This window comes from Ceratosolen solmsi, unplaced genomic scaffold (assembly GCF_000503995.2).
Source record: "Ceratosolen solmsi marchali unplaced genomic scaffold, CerSol_1.0 scaffold17, whole genome shotgun sequence".
Lineage (NCBI taxonomy): Eukaryota > Metazoa > Arthropoda > Insecta > Hymenoptera > Agaonidae > Ceratosolen > Ceratosolen solmsi.
Window position 1 is genome coordinate 976,844 of NW_011948445.1, and position 25,505 is coordinate 1,002,348.

The 25,505-nt window shown below is 21.1% G+C and overlaps 1 protein-coding gene across 1 annotated transcript; it reads left to right on the forward strand.

The window, feature by feature from the left end:
- Positions 1-4,938: 4,938 nt before the first annotated feature.
- On the forward strand, positions 4,939-25,212 carry LOC105366117 (zinc finger protein 235). The gene is made up of 6 exons (XM_011504443.1): positions 4,939-5,552; positions 7,521-7,662; positions 9,551-9,706; positions 13,314-13,586; positions 16,033-16,202; positions 25,012-25,212. The coding sequence occupies exons 1-6, from the start codon at positions 5,322-5,324 to the stop codon at positions 25,204-25,206; spliced, it is 1,167 nt and encodes a 388-aa protein (XP_011502745.1). The 5' UTR covers positions 4,939-5,321; the 3' UTR covers positions 25,207-25,212.
- The last annotated feature ends 293 nt before the right edge of the window (positions 25,213-25,505 follow it).

The following is a 25,505-nucleotide window of genomic DNA, read 5'->3' on the forward strand; positions in this document are numbered from 1 at the left end:
CTGAGGTCTTATACAGTTTCTGTAAGATAAAAAGAGATAAAACACAAGGCCAAGAAAAATAAATAGATAAAATTTTCTCAACGCCTGCGCTATGTATTTTAAACGATTAATTATCATATTTTTGTTATTTCAGTGTAATTTTTCAGATGCTAAGATATATAATTTAAAAATCCTTTTATATATATAATAATACTTTATATTATTATATATTATATTAATATTTATATTATATTATATTTATATTTATATTATTTATATTATTTATATTATAATATATTATTATATTTCTATATTTTAACAAATAATATTTATAATCTTACCAAAAGTTTATATTGTAATTTGATATAATATTAAATATTAAATAGTATATCAAATGAATGTAAAAGCCGTTATAAAAACAATTGAAATTTTCAAAATTAAATTTAAAAAATTTTAAAATCAGTCATAAAATATTAACATTGGTTTATTATTAAAGCTTCTTAATTTTTTCCTAAATATTAATTTTAATTATGATTTTGATACAAAAATTATTAATTTATTAACGTAAAATATTCGAGCAAGAGCTTCAAGGAAGCTAAATTAAATAAGAGTATGTTTAAATATAAAAATAAAAAAAATTATTACTATTAAATAAAAACTATTAAATAAATAAAGTATTTTTATAATAATAGCATTATCCTAATATTATATAATAATATTAATATTATAATATTTTATATTTATATAAAAATAATACTACAATAGTCATATTACCAGTCGATTAATTTCTTTTTTATTTATTTAACTTGATTTATTCGAGTAAATTACCTGTTCATTTTTATAATTAATTCTAAGTTCCGAAAGAAAACCTGTAAATTACTTGCAATCCGTGGATAGATTTTTATATTAAAATTCAGCCTCAAGTTCATGAAATAGGAACAAACTACTATATTTCATTTGATGTTAATTTTAATAACCATTAATTCGTTTAAGGAAAAACATAACACTGTACAATATTTTTTCAATGCATATTGCTCAAATAATAGTTATATTCATTATAGTTAAATTATTATAAATATTTCACATTTACGAAATATTATTGAGATCAAATTATTAAAAAAATATTTTAAATGCTAATATATGAAATAAAATTTCAATTTAATTAGAGATTTTTTTATGATTTTTGTACTCTGAAAACAATAAAACAATTTTAATTCTTCAGAAACAGATATAATGTTATTTTATTAAAGTTATTGATTAAGGTTAATATTCATTTATATATTAAATATATTAATATAAAATATAAGATAAATAGTTTAAAAATGATCTTTCTTAATTTCAAGAGATTTCATTGAATTATTCGTAATTTTATATTGAGATTTGAGGTCTATGAAAACATCTAGTAATATAACAATTAAGATTATAAGAAGAATAATGTTTAAAATGTTAACAAATTTCCGAAATAAAGCAGTAATAAAAATAAGATAACTAATTTCTACAATTTCAATAGGAAATTTATATCGAATAAGTAGTTTCTGACACATATTTATACTAATTAAATTTGTAAATCAGAATGTTCTCACTATACAATATTTAAAAATTCGATCAGTCATTAAATGCTATTTCAAATCGTTTAATTAAGATATTTCATTTTACATTTGATAATATAATTGATAAAATGTTTAATTGTAATAAAATATAAATAAATAATATAATAAATATTGAAAATAAAATATTGAATTATAGATTTTAATTAAAAATAATATCACAAAATTATTACTAATATACAAAATTATAAACTACTCCGTACAATATGTGAACAATCTATGAAATATAGCTATTAAACTGAGATGATATGTAAAACAACACTATATAATACAAATTATTCTTTTACTTTTGAGTCTAAAAATATACTCGATATTACAATTATAATAGCATACTAAAGCATAAATTAATGAAAAAAAGTTAAAAATTGCTTTTTATTTTCAAGATAAGTTACATTAAAACATTCTATCATTTATATAGAATTATTAATAATTTTGATTTTTAATTTTTTATTTATTGTAAATCAAATCAGTTTAAAATCTTTGTAAGTTTAAAGTCTTATTTAAAATTATTCTAATTATAAAACAATTATCGATTAATTACTTTTTTTTCCTCAATAAAAAATATATTATCTTCATTAAAAATAAGCTTTGGATCGATTCATATGTACATTAAGACATAAAATTTTAATGTAATACAAAACGAATATATAATTGTTTCTTTTTTATTATACTTCAATTAGAATGAATTACAAGACAATTTCATACGTGTCTAAATAATCTCCATTCCCACATTCCTTAAGAAATTATAACTTCTTATATTTTATATTGGGCATTGGTCTCATTCTTATTTGAAGTATTTTATTTATTCTATCAATTTTGTAATTGTAAGTGCATATAAACAGTGGAACGCATACGATAACATTATTAAATATTGACAATATAATGTTTTAATTTAATAAGCGACTTTGGATTTAAATTGATATTACAGAATTAATAAAACTATGACAAGTAATAATATGGCATTCTCTAGCAATTTTGGGAAGACAATTCAAATTTATAATTATTTATATAATGAAGGATATCTGCACAAAAATATAAAAGAAATTATATAGAACAATTAATCCTTAATAATTTTATTTAAATAATAGTTCTGAAAATAGTTATTAGTATATAATTAAGAGGGCGTCGATTTAGAGAAAGAAAGAGAGAGAGAGAGAAAGTAAAATATTTTTATTCATCGATAATATTATCTACAATATTTGTAAGATCACATGGATTAACATACAAAATGTTTATCACAAATATTGAATCTTCTGTTTTTAAAATTAAATTCTCTCTTATAAATGATTTAAATTTTTTTCGGCATATTTTAATTTATAATCTGAATATTGTTGTATCTATAATGTATATATTTATTATTACATATACTTTTTGCAGTTAATAAATTTAATAAATCGTGTTAAAAATCTGATGATATATTAATATTATTTACGATAATTTTAAGGTTTATCCTATTTTAACATTTCTTTAACAACTTTAAAAATTATAAATACTAAGTATATTAATGACATTCTTTTAGTGCTTAATTTGTTTTACATATTTTGATATAAAATGGAATTTACTATATGAAACGGAAAATTATTAATGATTCAACTTCCTTGGAGAGAGTGTCAGATTATTTTTGGAGACAAAAGTTTGTCTCTACCTACCTTACTGATAATATATTTAATTGTGTTTGCTTCTTTCTTCGTTCCAACTTATATAAGCTTACAAAAATAAACGTATTAATAATACTGAAATGTAAATATTTAAAATAAAATTGATAAATTTTGTAATATAAGAATTTATAAGAATTAATACTAAATTAAATTAACTAAAACGAACTTATGCTTCTTAGTCTGCATAATCTACAAGAAAATAATGAAATTGGATAGTATAAAATGGTATAATACTTATAGATATTATTGGAAAAATGATTAAAAATTTTAACAGATTTAAATTTCTGTGTAACGAGAAGGTGTAAACGTAAATTCATTGCAAATTAATTAGTTCTTATATAATAATAGGAAAAATGTGTAATAATTAATTACTAATGAATTAATTCGTTAAATTTAAAGCACAATCAGAAAATATTTCAAAGGTACAACTTGATTTATTGTTTTCTGCATGAAAGTTAAAAAATATATCAGACGAACATCGGTAAAAGATTTTATTACTTTTATTAATCAATTTAAAAATTTTGACAACAAATTCAAAGATACAAAAAGAGGTAGTATGGTATTAGTATTACAAGAGTAATAATGGGAAATTGAAGACAGGCCCACAGAATTTAAAAGAATGATTATTAAAAGAGGGTTTTACGATAATCAATTTTGTTAACAATATTCTCCATATTAATAGTATTAGATAATCATGTTATTTAAAAATTCTAAAACCTCTGCATTACGATAAATTTGAAGTTTTTATTTTTTATTTTAAATATTTTTATTTGTAACTATTTTTTTAATTGTATAAAATATTTTGGATGTATGTAATACATAAAAATTAAAATTTATTATACTATGTTATATTTTAAATTTTAAATATATTATTATGTTATTTTTTTCTCAATAAAGAAATTGTACAATGTTACCGAATAATTGTATTATTAAATTATTTAATATGTAAAAATATATTTAATATAAAAAATATAAAAAATATAAAAATATATAAAATGAATGTTTTACTGATTGAAAACAATTGAAAATATTTCGATAATGTATATAACAGATAACTTAATAACTAATCGATAATTAGGTTTTTTACTAGTAATTTTTAAAGATATTTTTAAGTGTAATTTTAAAGAATTGTCAATAAATTTTTACAATGAAAATATAATCCATTATATAACAATTATATTAAACAACAATAACAATTATATTACCTGATTCTTAATGTTAATTAAATGTTACCTTAAATATTTTTTGGCAAAATTAAAAATTCTTTTTTTTAATAATTTTAAATCATTTTAAATAATTTTAAATCATTACAGTACAATATAATGGAAACGAATCCATCTAATAACAAATTTTTAACAATTTGAAACAGTATTTTATATCAGTAGAAAAGGTAATATTGAAATGCTTAATACGTATAGAGACAAAATGTACACCAATGAAAAAGAAAAAAATGGGAAAAGAGATGCAATAGCATTATACATCTCAGGAGGAAATATATATGCATTTTTACTGTGCATAGTTCGGATTTGGGCAAGCCTATGGATCCGTGACTTTCTGTGAATGTCTTTCATGCGAAAGAGAAAGATGCCGACAGAATATGTTAAAGATGTTGCGAGAGAGAGAGAGAGAGAGAGAGAGAGAATAAGTTAAAAGAGATTGGTCGTATGTGTGTTACGAAGTGCAGCAACTAAGAAGTAGGGAGAGCAACAGGTGCTGATCCTAGCAATTCACCCACGTGTGTTCAGAAGCTGTAATATACTAGCTATCCAATACAGGATCCTTCTAACGAAAAGCGAAGGGTATCTTGCAGCACCTTCGACCAAATAGTGGGGAGCGAGAAAAAGGTGGGGTTTAGTCGACCGCCACTGCTATTCGCGACTACCCATTCGGTAGCAAATATTACACTAACCCATTGCAAGGTCAAGATCACTTGGTTAATCCCGTTTTCAGTCAGTCGACAATATTGTACATTACACTATTTTATTTATAAAAACAATAATATATAGTGAGCATTGACACAAATTTCTGAATTATAAACACTTTATAGTGATATTCAGGGCCAAAAACGCATGCGGGAATGGAAACTTCCGTACTTATTCCGAAAGAATTTTCACTGGCACTAACTAGCCATCAGCAATCCAACTGTAATCAAATTACCTACAAAAGCAACTCCAAATCCTTTTTATCGGATATTAGGGTATCAGTATGGTCTAATGTATTTATACCTATTGGAACACTTATTTACCCATTTCAAGGTTCTATCAGATTTGACAAAATTGATCTATATTCATTATTGGACGATAACGATGTAAGTAAAATGTTTTAATTATAAATTATTGTTTCGGATATAAGTGTTTATTTTTAATCAAAGTATTAATTTATCAAAATTTTAATATTTAGATAAAAAATATTTTATTTGCCTACAGTATAAGATAAAAGAGAGTGAACAAAGGTATAACTTTGATAGATATATATCAATTATAACATTATATAGAGGTTGATTAAAACAATGTATTTGTAAAAAATTTATCTAAATGAAAATAAATTATTGTTTTATTTCATTGATTTTTTTATTTCCATTTAAAAGTATTGAAAATTTGATAGCATATAAGTTGGCTTATAAGTTATAGAAAATTTTAATTTTTAAAAATTGATTTTTATAAAAATGAATATGTAAGTTGTTTTAATGAATGTACTTTATAAGAATTTTTTATATAAAAATGAATATAATATTAAAATGAAATAGACTATGACGCTACAGTAAGCCATTTGAATAATAAATAAAAAATATATATTAAAAGTATTGATAACGAATTGTGATATTATTAAATATTGAAGAAAGTTTAAAGCCATAAGTACTATACTATAATAAATACACTCTTTGTACTATGTACTTATTAAGAAGTATACATAATTTTTATAATGTATAAAAAAATCATGGTAAAAATTAGAAAAATATTTTAAAATTGATGATTTATTTAATTATTTATGAATATTTGAAAATAGAAATTTGTATGATCAAATTTGCTATGATAAATAAAAGTATCAAATCATTTTTTAATAATAGTTATTCAATTTAAATATAAATATCATAACTTATATAAAAAAAATACATCAATTTTTTTTTATTTCTATATAATTAATTGAATTGGCATAATATTGTGAATAACGGGGATTAAATTAAAAATAAATATAAATGACAATTTTTATATAAAATAAATTTATATCGATATTAAAAGGAAGTTTAATTCATTTTAAGTATTTAAAAATTAAGTATTTGATGAATGTATTACTTATGAAAATATATGTTCATCCTTATATGCCCACGTATAAGAAACTGTATTCGATGAGACAATTTTAAATTATTTTTTTTAAATTCTTTATTTTATATTATTAATTAAAATTATAACATATAATCTTTTTAATCATTTAATATACAATATTATAAAATATATAATTTTATTATAAGTCCAAATAGTCTATCTATATCTTTTTTTTTTAAGTATTTTTAAAATAACTAAATCTTGCTGACATATATGAAACATTTAAGCCTTAATAAATTATAATTTTAATTTTACTTGAATATAATGATACTAATAAGCAAAATAAAAAACAAATTTTTTTACTATATAAATTATATAATTTAATCCTACTACTGGTGGTATTATTTTATTTTTATGTCACATATTAATAGCAATTTAAATAATATAAAGCAAAAGTAGAAAATAAATTATATAAAAGAAACATTTTTTTATATTTACATAGAATGCTTAAATAACTAATAAAATTACTGTTTAAAAATTAAGAAAACACAAAATTACAAAAATACAGATAGGGTTAATGATATATTGATTTTTGCAGATCAAATAATTTGAAATCTTGAGAAAATATAAAATTGTATTTCACGAAGGAATTAATAAATTATAAAGATCATTAAAGAAACAATATTTCTTAAAATTTATGTTATAATTGTGTTATATGTTGTTATAATGTTATAATTTATATTGGGATTTGTAAAAAAATTGATGTTCGATAAATTTATTTAAAATTTTTTTAATTTGTAATAAAATATAAACAAGATGTTATATTTCAAGAATGTTCCCAATATGTTGAATCTATATTAATTCGATACGATTATTTTAATTTAATAAGTATTCTGTGAATCGTGATAATAAAACAGTCATAAATATTTTTTAAAATTCAGTATTACTAAAATATACTTTTGTCTTCAAACTTTTACAACGATTTAAACTTTTATTTCATTATTTACTTATAGATCAGACGAGAGTATGGCTGCTACGATGAAGTATTACATTCCAAATATAATCGCAATAAACGACAATGCAATTGGATAAGATTTCTTCGTATAATGAAAACATATAATGAACAAGTAAATCTTGTTGGAACGAAAGTTAAGGGTAAGATCAACGTATTGAAAAAAAATTGTTGATTAAGTTTTCGTATAAAAAATTATAATTAAATTATTAATAACTGATGTTGTTAAAATATATAATATTTGGAGACATATGATATACGAATAATTTACTGCATGAAACATGTTAAACTTCACAATTTTATAAAATGTTGAAAATTCAAAATTTGAAAAAGAATTAAATTTGCTAAAATTAGTAACCAGGTGATCAATTATACCATTATCATATTTATTTTTGAATGTATCAATAGTGATTACGATCTCTATACATAGAAATAGTAAATTAATTCTTGTAATTTTATATTTATTATATTGATATTTTTCTAAAAAAAAAAAAATAGAAATTTTGCCACTTATAATATATCAAACAAGATTTAATATCAAATTATGGGTTATTCATAAATTTAAATTTAAAAATAAAAATTTCAAGTTTGTATTAAACAGACTAGTGAAAATAATTTCTATAAAAAGACGTTTCTTATATTTAAGTTTAAGAGAAACATAAATCCTATCAATAGAATTTTATTTAAAATCCATTTGAATTTTAACAAAAGAATGAATAAAATTGTAGCCTAATCTTAATCTTTGAACTCTTTTTTTATATATGGTTTCTCGCAAGTTATTTTTCTTAAAAATTTAAATATATAATAAAATTTTTAATATTTAAGAATTTTAATAATTTTTGTAAATTTGTAAATATTTATTCGATCCAGTATTTTTTGTATTTATATATTTTTTTAATTTATATTATTTAGTAAAAATGGAAAAGACTTAAAGAAATTTCTGTTATTGAAGAAATCTTTAGGACATAAATTATTTAAATTATTTTTTAGAATTATAGTTTAATATCATTATATATTGATACATACTTGATAATATTATTTATTAATTGTAGAGAATATACGTTTACTAATATAACCTTTAAAACGTATTTGGAACAAACTATCTTGTTCAAATATAGTTGTCGATGTCAAATACATTTAAATACAATAGTAACTGTTTTCTGACATTAGATACAAAAAAAACTGTCGCATAAAGTAAAAGCACGTAATTTCTATTATTGATACAATTTTTCTTTGTGCTTAAAAATATTCAAAATCAAGAAAAGTCAGTAACATTTTTTCATATTTAGGTAACAATATTCATAATTAATTTTATGTTTAATAAAACTTCATTACTATACTTGCAATCCAATAACTACAAATTTAAACCAAATAGGAAAGTTTAACTTCCAAGATTTTAATTTCAAATTCAAGTATTAATAGTAACAAAAATAGTCATTGAATTAGTTTTAGTTTTAACACACTTAAAATTCGAGAAATAAATATAATGAAATTTTATTTATTATTTAAAAAAATCATATTCATATAAATAGATAGATAAAAAATTGATTGGTATCTCAATCTATATAATAAATATAACAATAATTTTATTTAAGTTTTTTTTCGATTAAGTAAAATAAGTAAATTTAGATAATGAATCGATATATTTTTTAAATTCACAGTAAATTTTGTATTATGAAAAATATACTTTTAAAAAATTCCTATTTTAATAACTTTTTACATTATTTAATACACATGCTTATAGTAATTATTTTTTAAAATTAATAATAGTTATGATATATATCTAGAATAAATAGGAACAATTTTATACAAATATATAAAATTATAGATATATAAAACAATAATGAAATTGAATCCTATAAAAATGTGCTGTAAATTATGAATTATTGTTCTACAATAAAAAAAACACTATTTATATTAATTCATAAACTTAATCATGAATTTAAAATGTTTTTTATTGATAAATTGCTATAATATATTTATATTTTTTTAATTTTATGTCATCTACAATAATTTTTTTTATATTTATAGGTGAACCTATATTTGAAGTTGTAAAAAACGTTCAACGTAATGCAGAACTTGTGGCGTGGTTTCTTCCTACTCACGAAGAAAATTTTGTTTTTATATCCACCGAAATCTGTTCAAGATCTGCGATGTATCGATGTACAATAGATTCTATTTTAGATGGTAAGTATAAAATTAATATTTAAAAGTACGAATTAGATTTGAAAATGCATTCCTTAGTATTAATAATCCATAATTTTAATATTAAATATTATAAAAATTTAACATAAGTAAAATTATGTATTTTCAAAAAAAAAAATATATTGATTATCATCAAAAAACTAAAAAAATTAAAATTTATTTTTAAAAATAAATGAAAATTTTTATTTTAAGATTCAATTAACTTACTTTAAATAAACAGAGTATTTAAGAGATCTTTTTAGCTATAGTTTTCCGTACATATCATTCAAATCAATAATTCTATATTTACTATTTAATTCTATATTATATAATTTCCGAATAAGTTTAAATATTATATTTAAATCGATGTTTATTGCAGAATTATGAGACCCAAGAAAAATCCTATCATACATTTATAATAATTTTAACATAATATATGAAATTTCTTCTCCTTTATTTTTATTTGAAATTAGTTGCTATTACAAATTTAAAAATATGATTTTAAGTAGTATTCTTATTTGAATATCAGCTTGCTCTACTAATGACTCTGCACACTATTGTATTTCCATCTTCTTAAATATAGAATATCATACTTATATATTTTTATTTTTTATGGTTGTGCTAGTTTCTCAATTTATAAAGGTTGAGATGAAATCTTGAGTTTATTGTATTAGAATTTTATTTATTAAAAAAGTAAGAAAATTTTAGAAATATTTTACACTACAAGAAACAAAACCTATTAAATTAATCAATGAAATTATATTTAAATTTACAATTATTTTTAATTATAATTAACAAATTTTAATTTCTACAAATGTTGAAATAAAAATTAACATATTAATTAAAGTTCATTGAAAGTATATAAATCTTATACTATATTCTTAGTTCAAAGAACAAAATTGGCACAATATTGAAATTTCAATTTAATTATTTTCTTTTGTGTTTTTCTGGTCGAGTATTTATGTACAAACTTCTTATTTCTAATTATTTTAGCAAATACAATATGTACAATGATGAAATGCTTCGCTATTGCGATTAATGCACCTACAAGTCGCCTGGAAGGAAAAGTAAAAGCTCTGTAGCCGTAAGACAATAACCACGACTTTGTGTTTACATGGTGTTCACTATGCTTTAAGCATTTTAGATTAATAATTTTTCTTCGCGTCATAAAGGATTTGAAAATAGGAGGGATGGTAAATTAGGAATTGTAAGTGATGACATCATTTTTTTAATTAGTACACACTTTACTCAAAAGACTAATTAATTTTTTACAATTTGCATTTAATAATCTTCTTTTTTACAATCCATCTTTTTTTTACATGCATAAACAAACGCTTTTTACAAAATACTTTTATTTTGGTATACATTCACTCACATCCATGCGTATACACGCACATAAATACAACATATATATTATTAGAAATATTTTCTTTATTTATGATATTTATATATTAATGAACTGCAGAGTTTATCTATATTATACTACAATAATTGTTACTATTATAAAGTTATCATTATTAAGCTATTTTTTTTTAATTGGTTGACTTTATTTTATTTCCATACCTTTTGTAATTTCATTTTTGGTTATTATTTATTTTTTATTATTTACTATTATTTATTTGGTTTTTATTTATTTTATCACTTATTTTAAATTTATATAATGGAAAAAGAGGCATAAAAATAATAAATTTATATCGAATAAATAAATCATTTCATAAATAATTTTTACTTGTCAGATTTTGACAAAAATTGTCTTATTTATTTCGTAGAATGTTTTGTTCAGTTTGATATTAAAAATATTAAATTCTCATAATTTTATATCAGATTTATAACTATAGTCTTTCGGAAATTATTTATATAATATGTTTCAAACGTCACAGTTCTTTTTGGAAATTTCTTAAATTATACACCATTTATCAATACCAATTTACATTTGACTAAATTTTCTATTTATGAATATATTTATATTAATTAAAAAATTGTTTTCTTTCATCAAATTCAAACTGTGTTTACTTAATTTAAAAAATTAGCAATTTTAATGCAATAATTTTCCATTGTTGCGTTCATTATACATGCTTATCTATATTCTTTTATTTTTGCTATGTACTTTATTATTTATTCTCATTATAATTCTTTATATATCCATTTATTAAGATTATATTCCTTTCTATAAGCAGAATTTAGCTTCAATCAATTTTATATTAAAGTGAACTTCATTTGTTACGAGCTACGCTCTATAAAAATTTTAAAATAAATATAATTAAATATAAAATATAAAGATAAATAAAATCATATTTGATATTTTAATTAAAATAACAAAATTGAATAAAACCCATGGAATCACATTTTAATTAAATATGAACCAGCTAGATATGAAATAAATCTGTATGAACTAGACATTTTGCTAAATCAGATATGAAATTTTAAATAATATAAATTACTTAGTTTCTAAAACTGTTAAAGATAAAAGATTTTTTTTAAATATGATTTAAAAAATTAATTCAGTCAATTTCTAAATTCATTAATTCAGTTACTCACTTATAACTGTGGTATACGTAAAAATAAGGGTGAAAAAATATGGGAAAAAAACAAAAAAATAAAAGTCAATAAATATTTTCTGTTTTCTTTTTAATTCAATATAAAAAAATTATTTTATATGTGAAAAGTATGCGAAATTAGATATGCTGTTAAATCAAATACGGCTGGTATTATGAAAGTCATTTATACGTCTGTAGGCAATCTAATAAGTCGAACTTTATAGCTATGCTTATATAATTATAAATGATAAATGGAATACAAGGGATTCTTATTTAATTTAGAAATTACAATTATAAAGAATTGAAAGTTTGTACGCTAATGGTCGCAAACAAGAGTGATATAAGACTATAACCGTTTTATAATTTTAAATATAATTTTATAAAATATATTTAATTTAAAATTTATGAAATAACTTAATTGAATAGTAAATAGATACGAATAAGCAAGTATATGAAAATATAAGTAGAAATATAAGTAAGACTATAAGATCTGGAATATCGTAAGACTATACTCCAGAAATAATTATCAATAATGTTATAAAACAAATTAAAAATGGATTAAATTTTAATTAAAAAACTAGTATTCAAACAACTAAAATTTTATTAAAAATTTGTACTACTGATTAAAAACCAGATGTATCTTTAATCCACTGGTTTATATTATTTTATCGAACAAATTTAAAATTTTAACATTATTTCGTCTTTATCATAAGAAATTATTTCTAAAAAAAAAGAAAGAATGTAATAAAAACCGAAATATTTTTGAAATATTTTTATTGAAATTTGATTAAATTCGAAATAATAGAAACATATAATAAAAATTATTTGTATTACAATTACATTGAGTGAAATTTTAATTAAAGGAAAATTATATGTATATATATATATATATAACTTAAACGTTAACAATTCTTTATATAAATAAAAATTATTAAAATTTGGAGTCTAATTTTTAAAAGTTTGATTTGATTTTCAATAATCTTTCATATTATTCAATATTCATATTCAATTCATATTCAATAAATACACATATAAATAGAAGAATTGTTTTAATTATTGTTATTACGTTGTAGATTCGCCATTAGACTTATCAATGACATTGCTTTCTCAGAATTCGAGAGCATTTGGATCATTGATCCAGTGCAACTCTTATTGTAAGCTCGATGAGTATGAATCGACGTCAGAAGAATCGTTTTCGTCAGGATTATCATTATCAAGTGATTCTATACATAGAAGCATTTTAACGTCAATAAAAAAGGGTGAACGAGTATTGTTACCTTGCAAAGTATGTGGAAAATCATTCGACCGACCGTCACTTCTCAAGCGACATATGCGAACCCATACGGGTATTTATGACATTTCATTTATTTTATTCATTTGTATTATAAGTATATAAATTTCATGTATGTTAATATATATTTTTCTCATTTTACATACAAAATATATTTTATTTAACTTACTTTGTATCGTACTCGTAATCAGTTAGTACATATTATTAGTACAAGAATTAATATCTATGTATATTTGCAATAGTAATTGATGATTATGACGTTATAAAATCAACCTATTCATTGTGATGTTAAATAAAAGTTTAGCATACATACAACTAATTAAGTATGCAAAACAATTATAAACTAATTTAATTTTTTATAAAATTATATTATTAAACAATTTAATAATACCAGTTAACTGTTTTATTATAGTTGTTTTATAGTGATTAAATCTCTTTTATAATTAAAAAAGTCATCGAATAGAATGTATTAGTTTTTGTACATACAATTCTAAATGTTTAATAATTTAAATAAAATTGATGAGATAACCTACGGTTTATTTAATTATATAATTATTTTTAATTAGCTACTTAAATTTCTTTTTGATTTTGATACTTTATAAATGCTCATAAATAATACAAAATTGTTTGAAGAAATCAAAGATAATTTTAATTTTTTACGTTAATATTTCTCCACTCTTAATATTTTATTTTATATATTCTATATCTATACTTTATCTATATTAATTTCTTTTTTGAACTTTATCATTTGTTAATTATTTCTCGTATTATATGGATACAAAATAGATTGGTGTATACTATGACAATTTTAGATACATTTTAATTACACATAACACTCTTCAATAATATAATAATCATTTTATTGTTTTTAAATAAAATTTCATTTTCTTAGAATAAAACTTCAAATTTATGGTATATTGTACATTATATTACATTTTATATTATATATAATAAAAAGGTATACAGTAAAAATTAAGTATTAATATAATTTAATTATTCGCAAAAATTATGTCTAGTTACTTTAACAAAAAACCCAATTTCTTACAAATAACAAGTGTTCGGGATTGACGCAGTTTCCACGAATTTAAGACGAAGATGGACACGCGCGCTCGGGCGATTGTTTATAAACACAACTCGACAAGTCCGAGCAAGTTTTACGAGATGAAATCCAATATACTATAAGATCACACAATGGAACGCCTATGAAACTTCTAGAAGCTTCGGTTTCTAACGCCACAAAGAAGTTTTCGGCAAAGCAATAAACGGCGGCACTGTTGCCGGCGTTACATCCTGTTGCGTGATATTTAAGGGCAGCTTGCTATGCGACGACGCTCATTGTAATTGTACGACGTATTCATTCAAGTGTTATTATCATCACTCAGTGTTTTAATATATTATGATGACGACACGTGGCCGTATATACGGTAACCAATTTAAAATTACACGTGGATGATCAAAAAGAAATCAACAAGATTAGGTAGTGATTTACAGTCAAGCCTATTGGAATCGTAATCAAAGGGGGCACATCAGCTACGCAATAAATCAACACACCTTGTTCACAGTTTACAAGGTACATCTCTTTATATTATCAATTAAGCAGTCACACACGCGAAAACAGTACGTTCTCTCGAACTAACACTTCGAACACTGTACAGCCCCTCAAACAGTCGACACAGGTAACGTAATACGTCAATTACGTTGTCAAGGCCAGACAAAAATTTATCGAATAATCGACTATAAATACATCTTCAAGTCTTTCAAAGCTCGAAGGCTTGTTATTCATGACTCGTGCGTGTGACTAGTCCTTTTTACTGTTCCCATCATAATTAAAACCATAATTGATTACGCACCAATTTCTATCAAAACATCTTACACTCTATCAAGTATAGTCATTCCTTCTACCAAGCATACTTGGTATCAATACCATCTTTTCATGCTACCTCATGAGCATGATTGACTACACAGGCTAATGTTTTTCCGTATAGTATAACCTTAACTTTCAAGATACACAGTAATATCCATTGAATCTACGATATAATAATCTTCTATCTCAACAAGAGTACAATATTATTATAATAATTAACAAATAATAAACATTGTTTTACTAAAATACATACTATTTTTCAGCCCTTCCACTTATTATTTCCTTTTAAGTTATCATGATGAGAGACTAATTCACTGAACTATTGAATTGGCAGTTCGAACCATAAAATAAATCCTTAAAATCGAACAACAAGTATAAATAGAATACTGTTGTTAATTTCAAGTTATAATTAAAATTTTTTAAAATAAAAAGTTTAATTTTTAGTAAAAAATTTAAATGAGATTAAAATAGACTTATAATTAATAGCAAACTGAATTTATATCTGTTCGTACGATTATAAAACAATACATTAATTTTTTAGACACATATTAGATACAATACAATTATAGGCAAAGCTTAGATATTGTATTAATAAAAAGATTACTTATAACAATTTTATGTTTTTATTTAATTACAGGGGAAAAACCACATATATGTATTGTTTGCAACAAAGGCTTTTCAACCTCTAGCTCATTAAATACACATAAACGTATACATAGTGGTGAAAAACCTCATCAATGTGTTGTTTGTGGTAAAAAGTTCACTGCCTCTTCCAATCTTTATTATCATCGCATGACGCATATCAAGGTTAATATAAAAAGATAATTTACATTTTTATTGAATTCTATTGAATTTAATAAATAATAAAAATAGAAAAATTAAATTGATGAAATTCTTTAAAATTTATTTTATAGATTCCAAATAATACATTTTTAATAACCTCACTTGTTACATATTGACATCAATTAATGATTATATTTTTTAACAAACATCAAAAGAAAAAAAATAACGATAGAATAAATTGATTATTTAAATTCTTGTTCAATAGAAAATTGATAACGAAACTAATATATAAAATTATTTATATAATTATATTCCTTTTTATTATAAATTAATACACCAATATAATAAAATTTTAGTATTATTGTTGATTCTTCAAATATAATATCGGATTGATATTATTGTTGGCTTTGTTACTATCATAATTATCATTTGCATTTTCATCATCATGATTATTGTACTTATATTTTCATATTTATTATAATTTAGTAATTAAGTTATCAAAGTTCTGGCTCACTTAACTTCTATTCCTATACTCTAGTGAGATAGAACTTTTTAACTGGTTTGAATTTTTTAAGCTTCGTCAACTTTGCTATCACTATTATTTCTCCACATTAACGCCACTCTTATTGGTACATAGTTGAGATTTGATAATTATTATACTATTTTCAGTAATTTAAATTTATATTATATATATATAATGTTTTTTCATTAGTATATTATTTTATCTCTTTACGTACCATTAGCAGCATCTTTTAATAACACTGTTAAAATATTTTTCGGTATATTCATAAAAATACAATAATAAACTGAATTGCACAATTTGCAATGTCTTTTAAATTTCATATCAATATTATTGTATCTATTTTTATGACATTTGAATTACAACAATCAAGCACAAAGTAATAAATTATTAATTTATTAATGTTAACTAAACAGTGTGGGAAGAAGCAATTTAAAACTGTTAACATATACAGCTTACATAATATGAGTATGAATGATTAAAATAGTAAAATTTAATTTTTCATCCAAATTTTTGAAACTTAGCAGATAATTTTAGGTTAAAAATATTACGGTAATAAAATTTCCAGTTGTTAATTCTCTCAGTTTTTACAAAAGATTTGTAAACTACAACATAATTAGAATTTTTCGATTTAATTTAATATTGTCACTGTAGAAATATGTCTATAAATTGATGAAAATAAGGAAGATTCATCCATTCTTTGTACTAATACTTATGTATTATGTAGCGCTACTAGTAGAGTTTGTGTTTGACAATATATTTGACAATAAATTTTGTTGTCAAAACAAAGATAGATTTAATATATCAGAGTATCAGAGATTGTTAAAAATTTTCTCTTCTCAATAGGTTTATATCTTTCTTTTATTTCAGTAGTTTTAAACTTATAAACACAAAATTGTATGAGATTAATATTTTTACATTTATTCATCTTGATAGGATAGATTATAAATTAGAAATCATCAAATCAAATGATAGATAATATACAATGAAATAATTTATAAAATTAATACAATAGATTTATAAGCATGCATATAAATACATATACAAATAATAATAGATATATAATTATAATTTTTTGTTCGTTATATCATTTTGCCTTTTTAAAACTTATTATTAGTATAATGTGATATCAAAAATAGATAAAGAAAACATCTATTTATAGATATTTGAAATATTTTTAATATAGTATTTTTTCATTATTATATAATTTTCTTACTCTGTAAAAAAGTATTTTCATATCATCCTTTTTATTCAATAAAAATTTGGTTATTACCATCACGCGCAGGCACAAACACAAAATATACAATACATCTGTATTAGTTGTAATAACAATTTCGTCGATAAAATCCTCATATTTAATAAATAATTCCGAAATACATTTTAGCAGGAATATTTTGGAATTAACATTAAAATCGGTTAGTTTTGCATTTGTAATTTATATCTTTTAATTTTATTTTTTTAGAATTATATAATTTTTCTATTTCTAACTTTCTAATCCTCTTTGTTGGTAAAAATAATATAAAGAAGTCTATTAATTTTTGTAATAAATTTTTTAAATATATATATATATATCTATATATATATATATATATATGTGTGTGTGTGTGTGTCTGTGTATACATGCAAATATAAATAAATAGTTCAAGATAAGTATATTTTGTATGAAGATGCCGATTCCTTGCTTTGCTAAAAGAATTTTGAGTTGCGCACCTGTTCGACCTGTAGATGTTTCATATGTCAAGATCTCTATTGACTAATTGTCTTCTAGACCTTGTATTGATATAAGATATCTATTATTGTTTCTTACAATAGACATTAGAATTTATACCTATAAGCTATGTTACTTTTTGCTTTTTCTGTAAATATCTTGGTTTTTAAAGCTTATGATACTCAAACATATCCGTTCCTTAATATTTCGTTTGTCGTCATGGGTTGATTTTCCATTACCATATGTCATTTTCTGTTTAATTTTCTAATAAATATTTAGCTTGATAGTTCGTATGCAGTTAAAATTTTCTACCCCTTACTAATAACTATCTTCTATATTTTCAAACAATAGCACATAGGTTTGTTTGAGTTATTCATGTAATTGGATACTTGCGTACTCCTCTATAAATGATCCATCTTTAGAGGATTCTATTCAGGATGCTTCTCCATGTAGGATCATTCCTTTGGAATATGAGATAGTAGACTAAAAGTTGTAAACTAATATTATATTGTACATGTGTAATATAATAAATTTAATAAATATAATATATTCATCAAATGTTATAGAATTATGAACTTAGGAACCTTACGAAATTTCTTTAAACAAGCCACAATCATGGTTATGATCCTATTATTATATGTATATTTTATTTGTCAATGTTTACAATGGTAAGACTTACATATATTGGTTTATTTCTTTCTCTGCACCTTATCGACTAGTCTACTTATTTATTGGCTTAACATACAAAACGAATAGTGCTGAAGTAATTGTAATTATTGTTGCAAGAGTTGCGCTAGATTTTAATATCCACATCATAATATAACTGATATTTAATATAAATATATAACTGATATATATTTATAAGTAACAGTAACATTCATATTATACATAATAATTTACATAAAATACATTTATAATTTATTGTTCAGTCGAGTAACAGTGATTTCATATATTTAGATTACTGTAGAAACGTTTTTCAAATAAACAAATAATTCCTTACATATAATAAAAGTATTCACCGATATTGGATCTATAAAAATAATTTTAATTTTATAAGTTAAATTTTATGTTTACATATATTTAAATTGTCATATTACTAAAACAGAACAGTTTAAACTGCTACTAGGATATAATGTAGATAATATAATCAAGTTTATTATCATTATTTTATACGATAATAATATAATGTATTTAAATATTAATTTAAATAATTAATATTAAATATAAATTGTTTTTTATTATCTGTTTTATATATTTAAAAAAAATTTTTAATATATGTAATTGGATATAGAATATAGGATATACGTTTAATATGTATATTTTCAAACTATGAATGTTTTAAATTAAATACAACATTTAAACCAAAATCTTTTTCTTTATATATCAGATCAAATATATCTCTTAAAAGCTAATTAATAGTCATTTTATTTTACACTTTCTCCACTTTTTCTATATTTTATCTAATATTTTATATTTTCTATATTTAAAATAATTTGAATTTAAAATTAAATTCTTTAACCCACTACACTATAAATAATTCAACAAATTAAAAATTTCAATTCAATTTTAACTCTATATAATATTCAAGCATCTTTTAATCATTTAATTAGATACTCTCATTAAATATAATATTTCTTTCAAGAATCTTTGTTAAAAATAAAAAAGCTATTAAACTATAATGAAAGTTGCAAAGCTAATATTTGTTCTATTTAAATTAATTCAATAATAACAAAAATCATGTTAAAGAGATGCAAGGCATAAATAATTTATTTCAATTTACTACTTAATAAATCTTAAAACTGATGATCAATTTTTTAAAAATGTGATTAAAAATATATAAAATTACATAAGTGTATGGCGAAGAAACAGTTTTTATTAGAGGAAGTGAAAACTAAAAAATATAAATACTGAAGAAATTGGTTATTCTTCATTAAATAAATGAATGATAAAACAAAACTAAATTAATCACATGATATTATTTGTTGAATATCTACTTGGGTTATAATAAATGGATACATAAACTATATGAATTTAATAATAGCAAAGAAATTTTATTTCATTGAGAAGAAAATTCAAAATAAATTATTTAAATAGTAAGTTTTCATCAATATAAAAATTGTATTGGTTAATATAAAAATATTATGAATATCTGTATCCTTTAATTATATTCAAATTAGTATTACAAATTCGAATAAATAAAAAGATTATAACAAATGTTATCTTCAATTTCAAATAATGTAAATACAAGATTTTAATAATGATAATGATAATTATAATTTTAATAAAATATATTAAAAAATTTTTTAATAGAACAAAAGTAATTTTCGTTTTTATCATTCTCATCTCACTCCCATTTCTATAACTTTTTCATACAATATTGCATTAACATTTTTAAATAAAACAAATTTATGAATATTAATAATTAAAATAATATTAAGATTTATTTATTTTTTTTTACATTTAAGATTAAAAAATATACTAATAGAAATCCAATAAATATAACGGTCTTTTATGAAAAATATTAGCTGTATTTAGTTTCTCTATCTATATGTAAATCATTTATATATATTTAAATTTATGATATATATATATATTTAAATTTTATATTTATTTATATTATTCTATTTTGAATGTATTTTTATTTTCTTGTAACATATTGTATGTTGTACAGTATTTAAAGTGATATATTGCTTATATTCCATGTTTAATATGTATTATAATTTAAATTTGTTATTATTGTTTTTATAATATTATGATCTAAAATATTTAATTAATTTATATTTACATCTATATTAATAAATTTATATATTATATTTTCTATTTATTTTAATTAAATAAAATGCATGTCAGAAATATTATGTTTTAATAATATTCACTTATTATTAGGAGTAATATTTTCGTTTATATTAATAATAATTTATTTTATACCTTATTTTTATTGTATGTTTTGTAGTAATATTATAATTTAAACTATAATTGTTATTCTTTTAATTTTGTTATTATTTTATTATTATTAATATTTTTATTAAAGTTATAAACATCAGTTTCATTGGATAACAGCAATAATTTAAAAAATAAACCCTTTAAAGTAATTTTTCAATAATTTTTAGTTTATTATTATATTTGTCACATAAATGTTTGGATTTTTGATTTCTAAATGATTTCTTACTTTTGATTGTGTTTATGGCTTTTTAATTTTTAGTACTATTATTAATTTTAATGTAATTAATCAATATGATTAGTGTATACTATAAAGTTTAAAATATTTAAATTATATTTTTGTATCACACCTTTTTGGAGTCACTAATTATCGAATTGAAAAAAATTAAATGCTGCTATTTAATCTTTGTATTTACTCTAATAATAGTTTGTTGAGCTACGATGCAAAAGTAATTACTAGCATAATTAATAATTTATTTGTTCAATTTTTTATTATTTTATTCATAATTGAACTAAATGCTAATAATTCTATTGATTTTGAAGAGCTAGTATAATGTGAATTAAAACTATTATTTTACTTTATTAGAAACTACTTCGTTATTTATACTTTTTATCCTTTTAAATTATTCTAGAATTATTTTCAAGCAAGTGTTTGTGATTTCAAATTTAAAATGTCACAATTTTTTATCTAAAATTCTAATACATAATTGGATTTTAGTAATGTAATGTAATAGATATAATTAATGAAATTTGAAAACTGAATAATTTATTTATACTGTATGGGACAACCAATATTTATATGACTCTTTAAGTATATTTTTCTTTACAAGTTTCTATAGGAATGAGAAAATATAATGATTGAATAACATGAAATAATGCAAAAATTTTAAATGAGGAAGTTACCCACTATAAATATGTTGAAGATTAGAATCATTAAATTTATTAAGAATACAATTTCAGAAGAGTAGAAAATAATGTTGGGCTTTAACTTTACAAAAGTGTCTCTTTTTAAGGAAGTAGAAAAGCCTAATATGTTATCTATATGTTAATAGTTTACATGTACAGTAATAGTTTACATGTTAATATCTCAAAAAAATAAAATTTGGACGAGAGATATCAAACGTTCATGTTAAAATATGTTTACAAAATCAATATTTTAATAATATTTAATACGAGTATTATTTTTGTCACCACATGTTTATCTTATATTTAGAAACCATACTATTAATTATTTCTCAGATATGCATAACATGTCTAGTACTTCAGATATTTTCAGATATAACAATCAAGTTTTCAGATACTATTTAAATTTAATATTAATTCCATTTTTAAATTTAAATTAATACAAATTAAATCGAATTACTTGTTGAGCTTAATTAAAAGGCTCTCTAGCTAGACTACTCTCTAATTTAAAGTTTCATTTCACAAATAAAGATCCAATTAAAGAACTCTAAGGAGCGGTATTCAATAACATTTTGAATTATATTAAATTGTTATAAATTCATACACAATAAAACCATAAGAATGTTATAAAGATGTTAGTTAATCACACACAATAAAATTATAAAAATATTATAAAAATATTATTCACGCACAATAAATACTAATATATTTGATATATTAAAGAAATTTTTAATTTTCAATGTTGAAACACAATTTTAGGAACTTATAGTTCATTTATTTCAAACATATTTGTATAGAAAGGAAAGTTAAGAATGGTATCAAAATCATTAAGCAGTATAGGTAATCATCAGTTTACAATAAAAATTAGTAATCTTTTTTGTTTAATATTCAATGTTAAAATCATAATAAATCATAAAATAGTAGTTAGAAATACAAGCTTCTTCTCCCTTGCATCTTCGTACCTCCAAAGTTGATACAATCTGTTATCATCGCCCATTGTTCGATTAAAGTGTTCTCGTGATTCTTAACGTGGAGGTAGTTTATTATTTGATATGACCTGAATTAGTTTGTTCACTGCCATTAAAGGGGTTACAAGACTTATGAAGTTGATTAATAATTTAGTCGTCACACAAGGCTTTATATAGCTTATGTAATTAATGATTTTATATTTATATACATACATATATATATATATATATATATATATATATATATATATATATATGTATGTATGTATGTACAACGATGGTATATACATCATTACATACGAATTCACGGATTTTTATTAAATTCTTTGCTATTATAGAATTTTTAAAAGTGCCATATACGGTAATTATTTTCATGCACGTTGACGGCTTCTTACTCGCTGATTTATTTTTTAAACATAACACGAACTATATTAAAAAGCCCTTGAACTATTAGATACTTAAAGCACAAAGAATTTTTATAAATAATTTAGAACTTTTTCTTTTAAGAAGTTAATATAATATACACTACAATTAGTCAAAAACTATTCATTGAGTCCATTATTAGTGAACAAATCTCGCTAATGTATAAGTCTCGATAAATGAAAATAGTCATAAATATTTTTATCGAACCTACTAAAAAGGATATGTGTATCCCTTTATTTAAACAGTACAGAGTGAAATAGTTACTTGTAAAAATAACAGGTTTTTTAAAGTTGCACGACTTATCTATTTAATACAATTTGCGAACTAAAATAAGTAGACACTATGCGAACCACGACTGCTAGATGCAATAATTGAAATACTTAAGTAACTGCATCGAAATAAAATCCAATCGATAGGAAATATTAATTAGTTGTAAAAAATACTAACACATTTAATACATATTTTGATAACACGACTTGATTTTATAAGTTACATGTATCAAATAGTAAAATTAAAAGATTTCAATCGCCTCTTCTAATAAACATAAAATAAAACTCAATGAATTTATATTTTTTTACTAGAAAATTGTACGAATAATATTTGATGCCGAGTGAAACTAAAAGCTTATACATGCAGAATGACCGGACTATTATTACATGTCGTACCTTTGTTACTGAGAAATAAATATGTCGGTCAGTATTAATCAGAGTATTGACTCTTATAATATTGTATACATTACTTAATTTATTTATACAAGTGGTTTTAGTATAAACATTTAATAATTAAATAATATCAGGGTTGCTTGTTATTCAGAATAAAATTAATAAAAATAATTTTTTTAAACTGACAGGAATCATTAAAATCATTCTAAATAAACTCAACATAGTTATAAAAATATTTTATAATTTTTTCACATCTTATTGATTTAATAAAATAAGTACTTGATATTTAAATTAAATGTATTAAATAAATAAAATAAATCTGTAATATTTAATATTAATATTGTAAAGAAAATAATTATTCAAAGTTAATTTATTTAAAAAAATTCTACTTATATCGCAAGTTTTCAAAAATTTTAAAGTGAAATCATATTAAAAAGTATAATGATTGAGTTCAACTTTTTTGTTTTAAAATTAAACTTTGTTTAATTACATTTTTTATTTGTTGTGTTATACTTTTATTAAATACAAAATTGAATATTAAATTCATAGTTTAAATAGTGAAAAACTGTTTTATGTATATATTCATAAATATGAATAATTAGTTTGTACAAGATAATCATAATGTCAATTTTTAGCACGTGCGCACACACAAACGCGTAATCACTTCTGCCTATATACATTTTACAATGCTTGAATTTATTGCTTTTAGGAGAAACCACATAAGTGCTCTCAATGTTCAAAGTCGTTCCCAACTCCTGGTGATCTCAAGAGTCATATGTACGTCCATAATGGACTTTGGCCATTCAGGTGCAACGTTTGCAGTCGTGGTTTTAGTAAAACTACTAATCTTAAGAATCACTTGCTCTTGCATCTTGGTCATTGCTCCAATAAAAAACTAAATTAAATCGAATCAGAATGCTTAATCGATTTACAGACTTATCTTTTTATTAATTTTGAATCTGTTCATAATTTTTTTATTTTTCTTTTATTAGGTACGCACATGCGCGTGCGCGTATCACGCACAAATCTGTATGTATGTATATATATATAACTAACAGAACATGCATAAATATACCTATATATCTAACTTCATTATCATTACGAGTGTTAAAATCACAATTATAGTTGATTATTTTAGTTCCAATTACAAAAGCTTCTTATATCAATGTAAAGATTTATAATGTTATATTATAATGCATTATA

Coding starts and splice junctions, on each gene's coding strand:
- LOC105366117 (XM_011504443.1), top strand. CDS start 5,322: ATGGAAACTTCCGTACTTATTCCGAAAGAATTTTCACTGGCACTAACT. Junction 5,553..7,520: donor CATTATTGGACGATAACGAT/GTAAGTAAAATG, acceptor ATTTACTTATAG/ATCAGACGAGAGTATGGCTG. Junction 13,587..16,032: donor ACATATGCGAACCCATACGG/GTATTTATGACA, acceptor ATTTAATTACAG/GGGAAAAACCACATATATGT.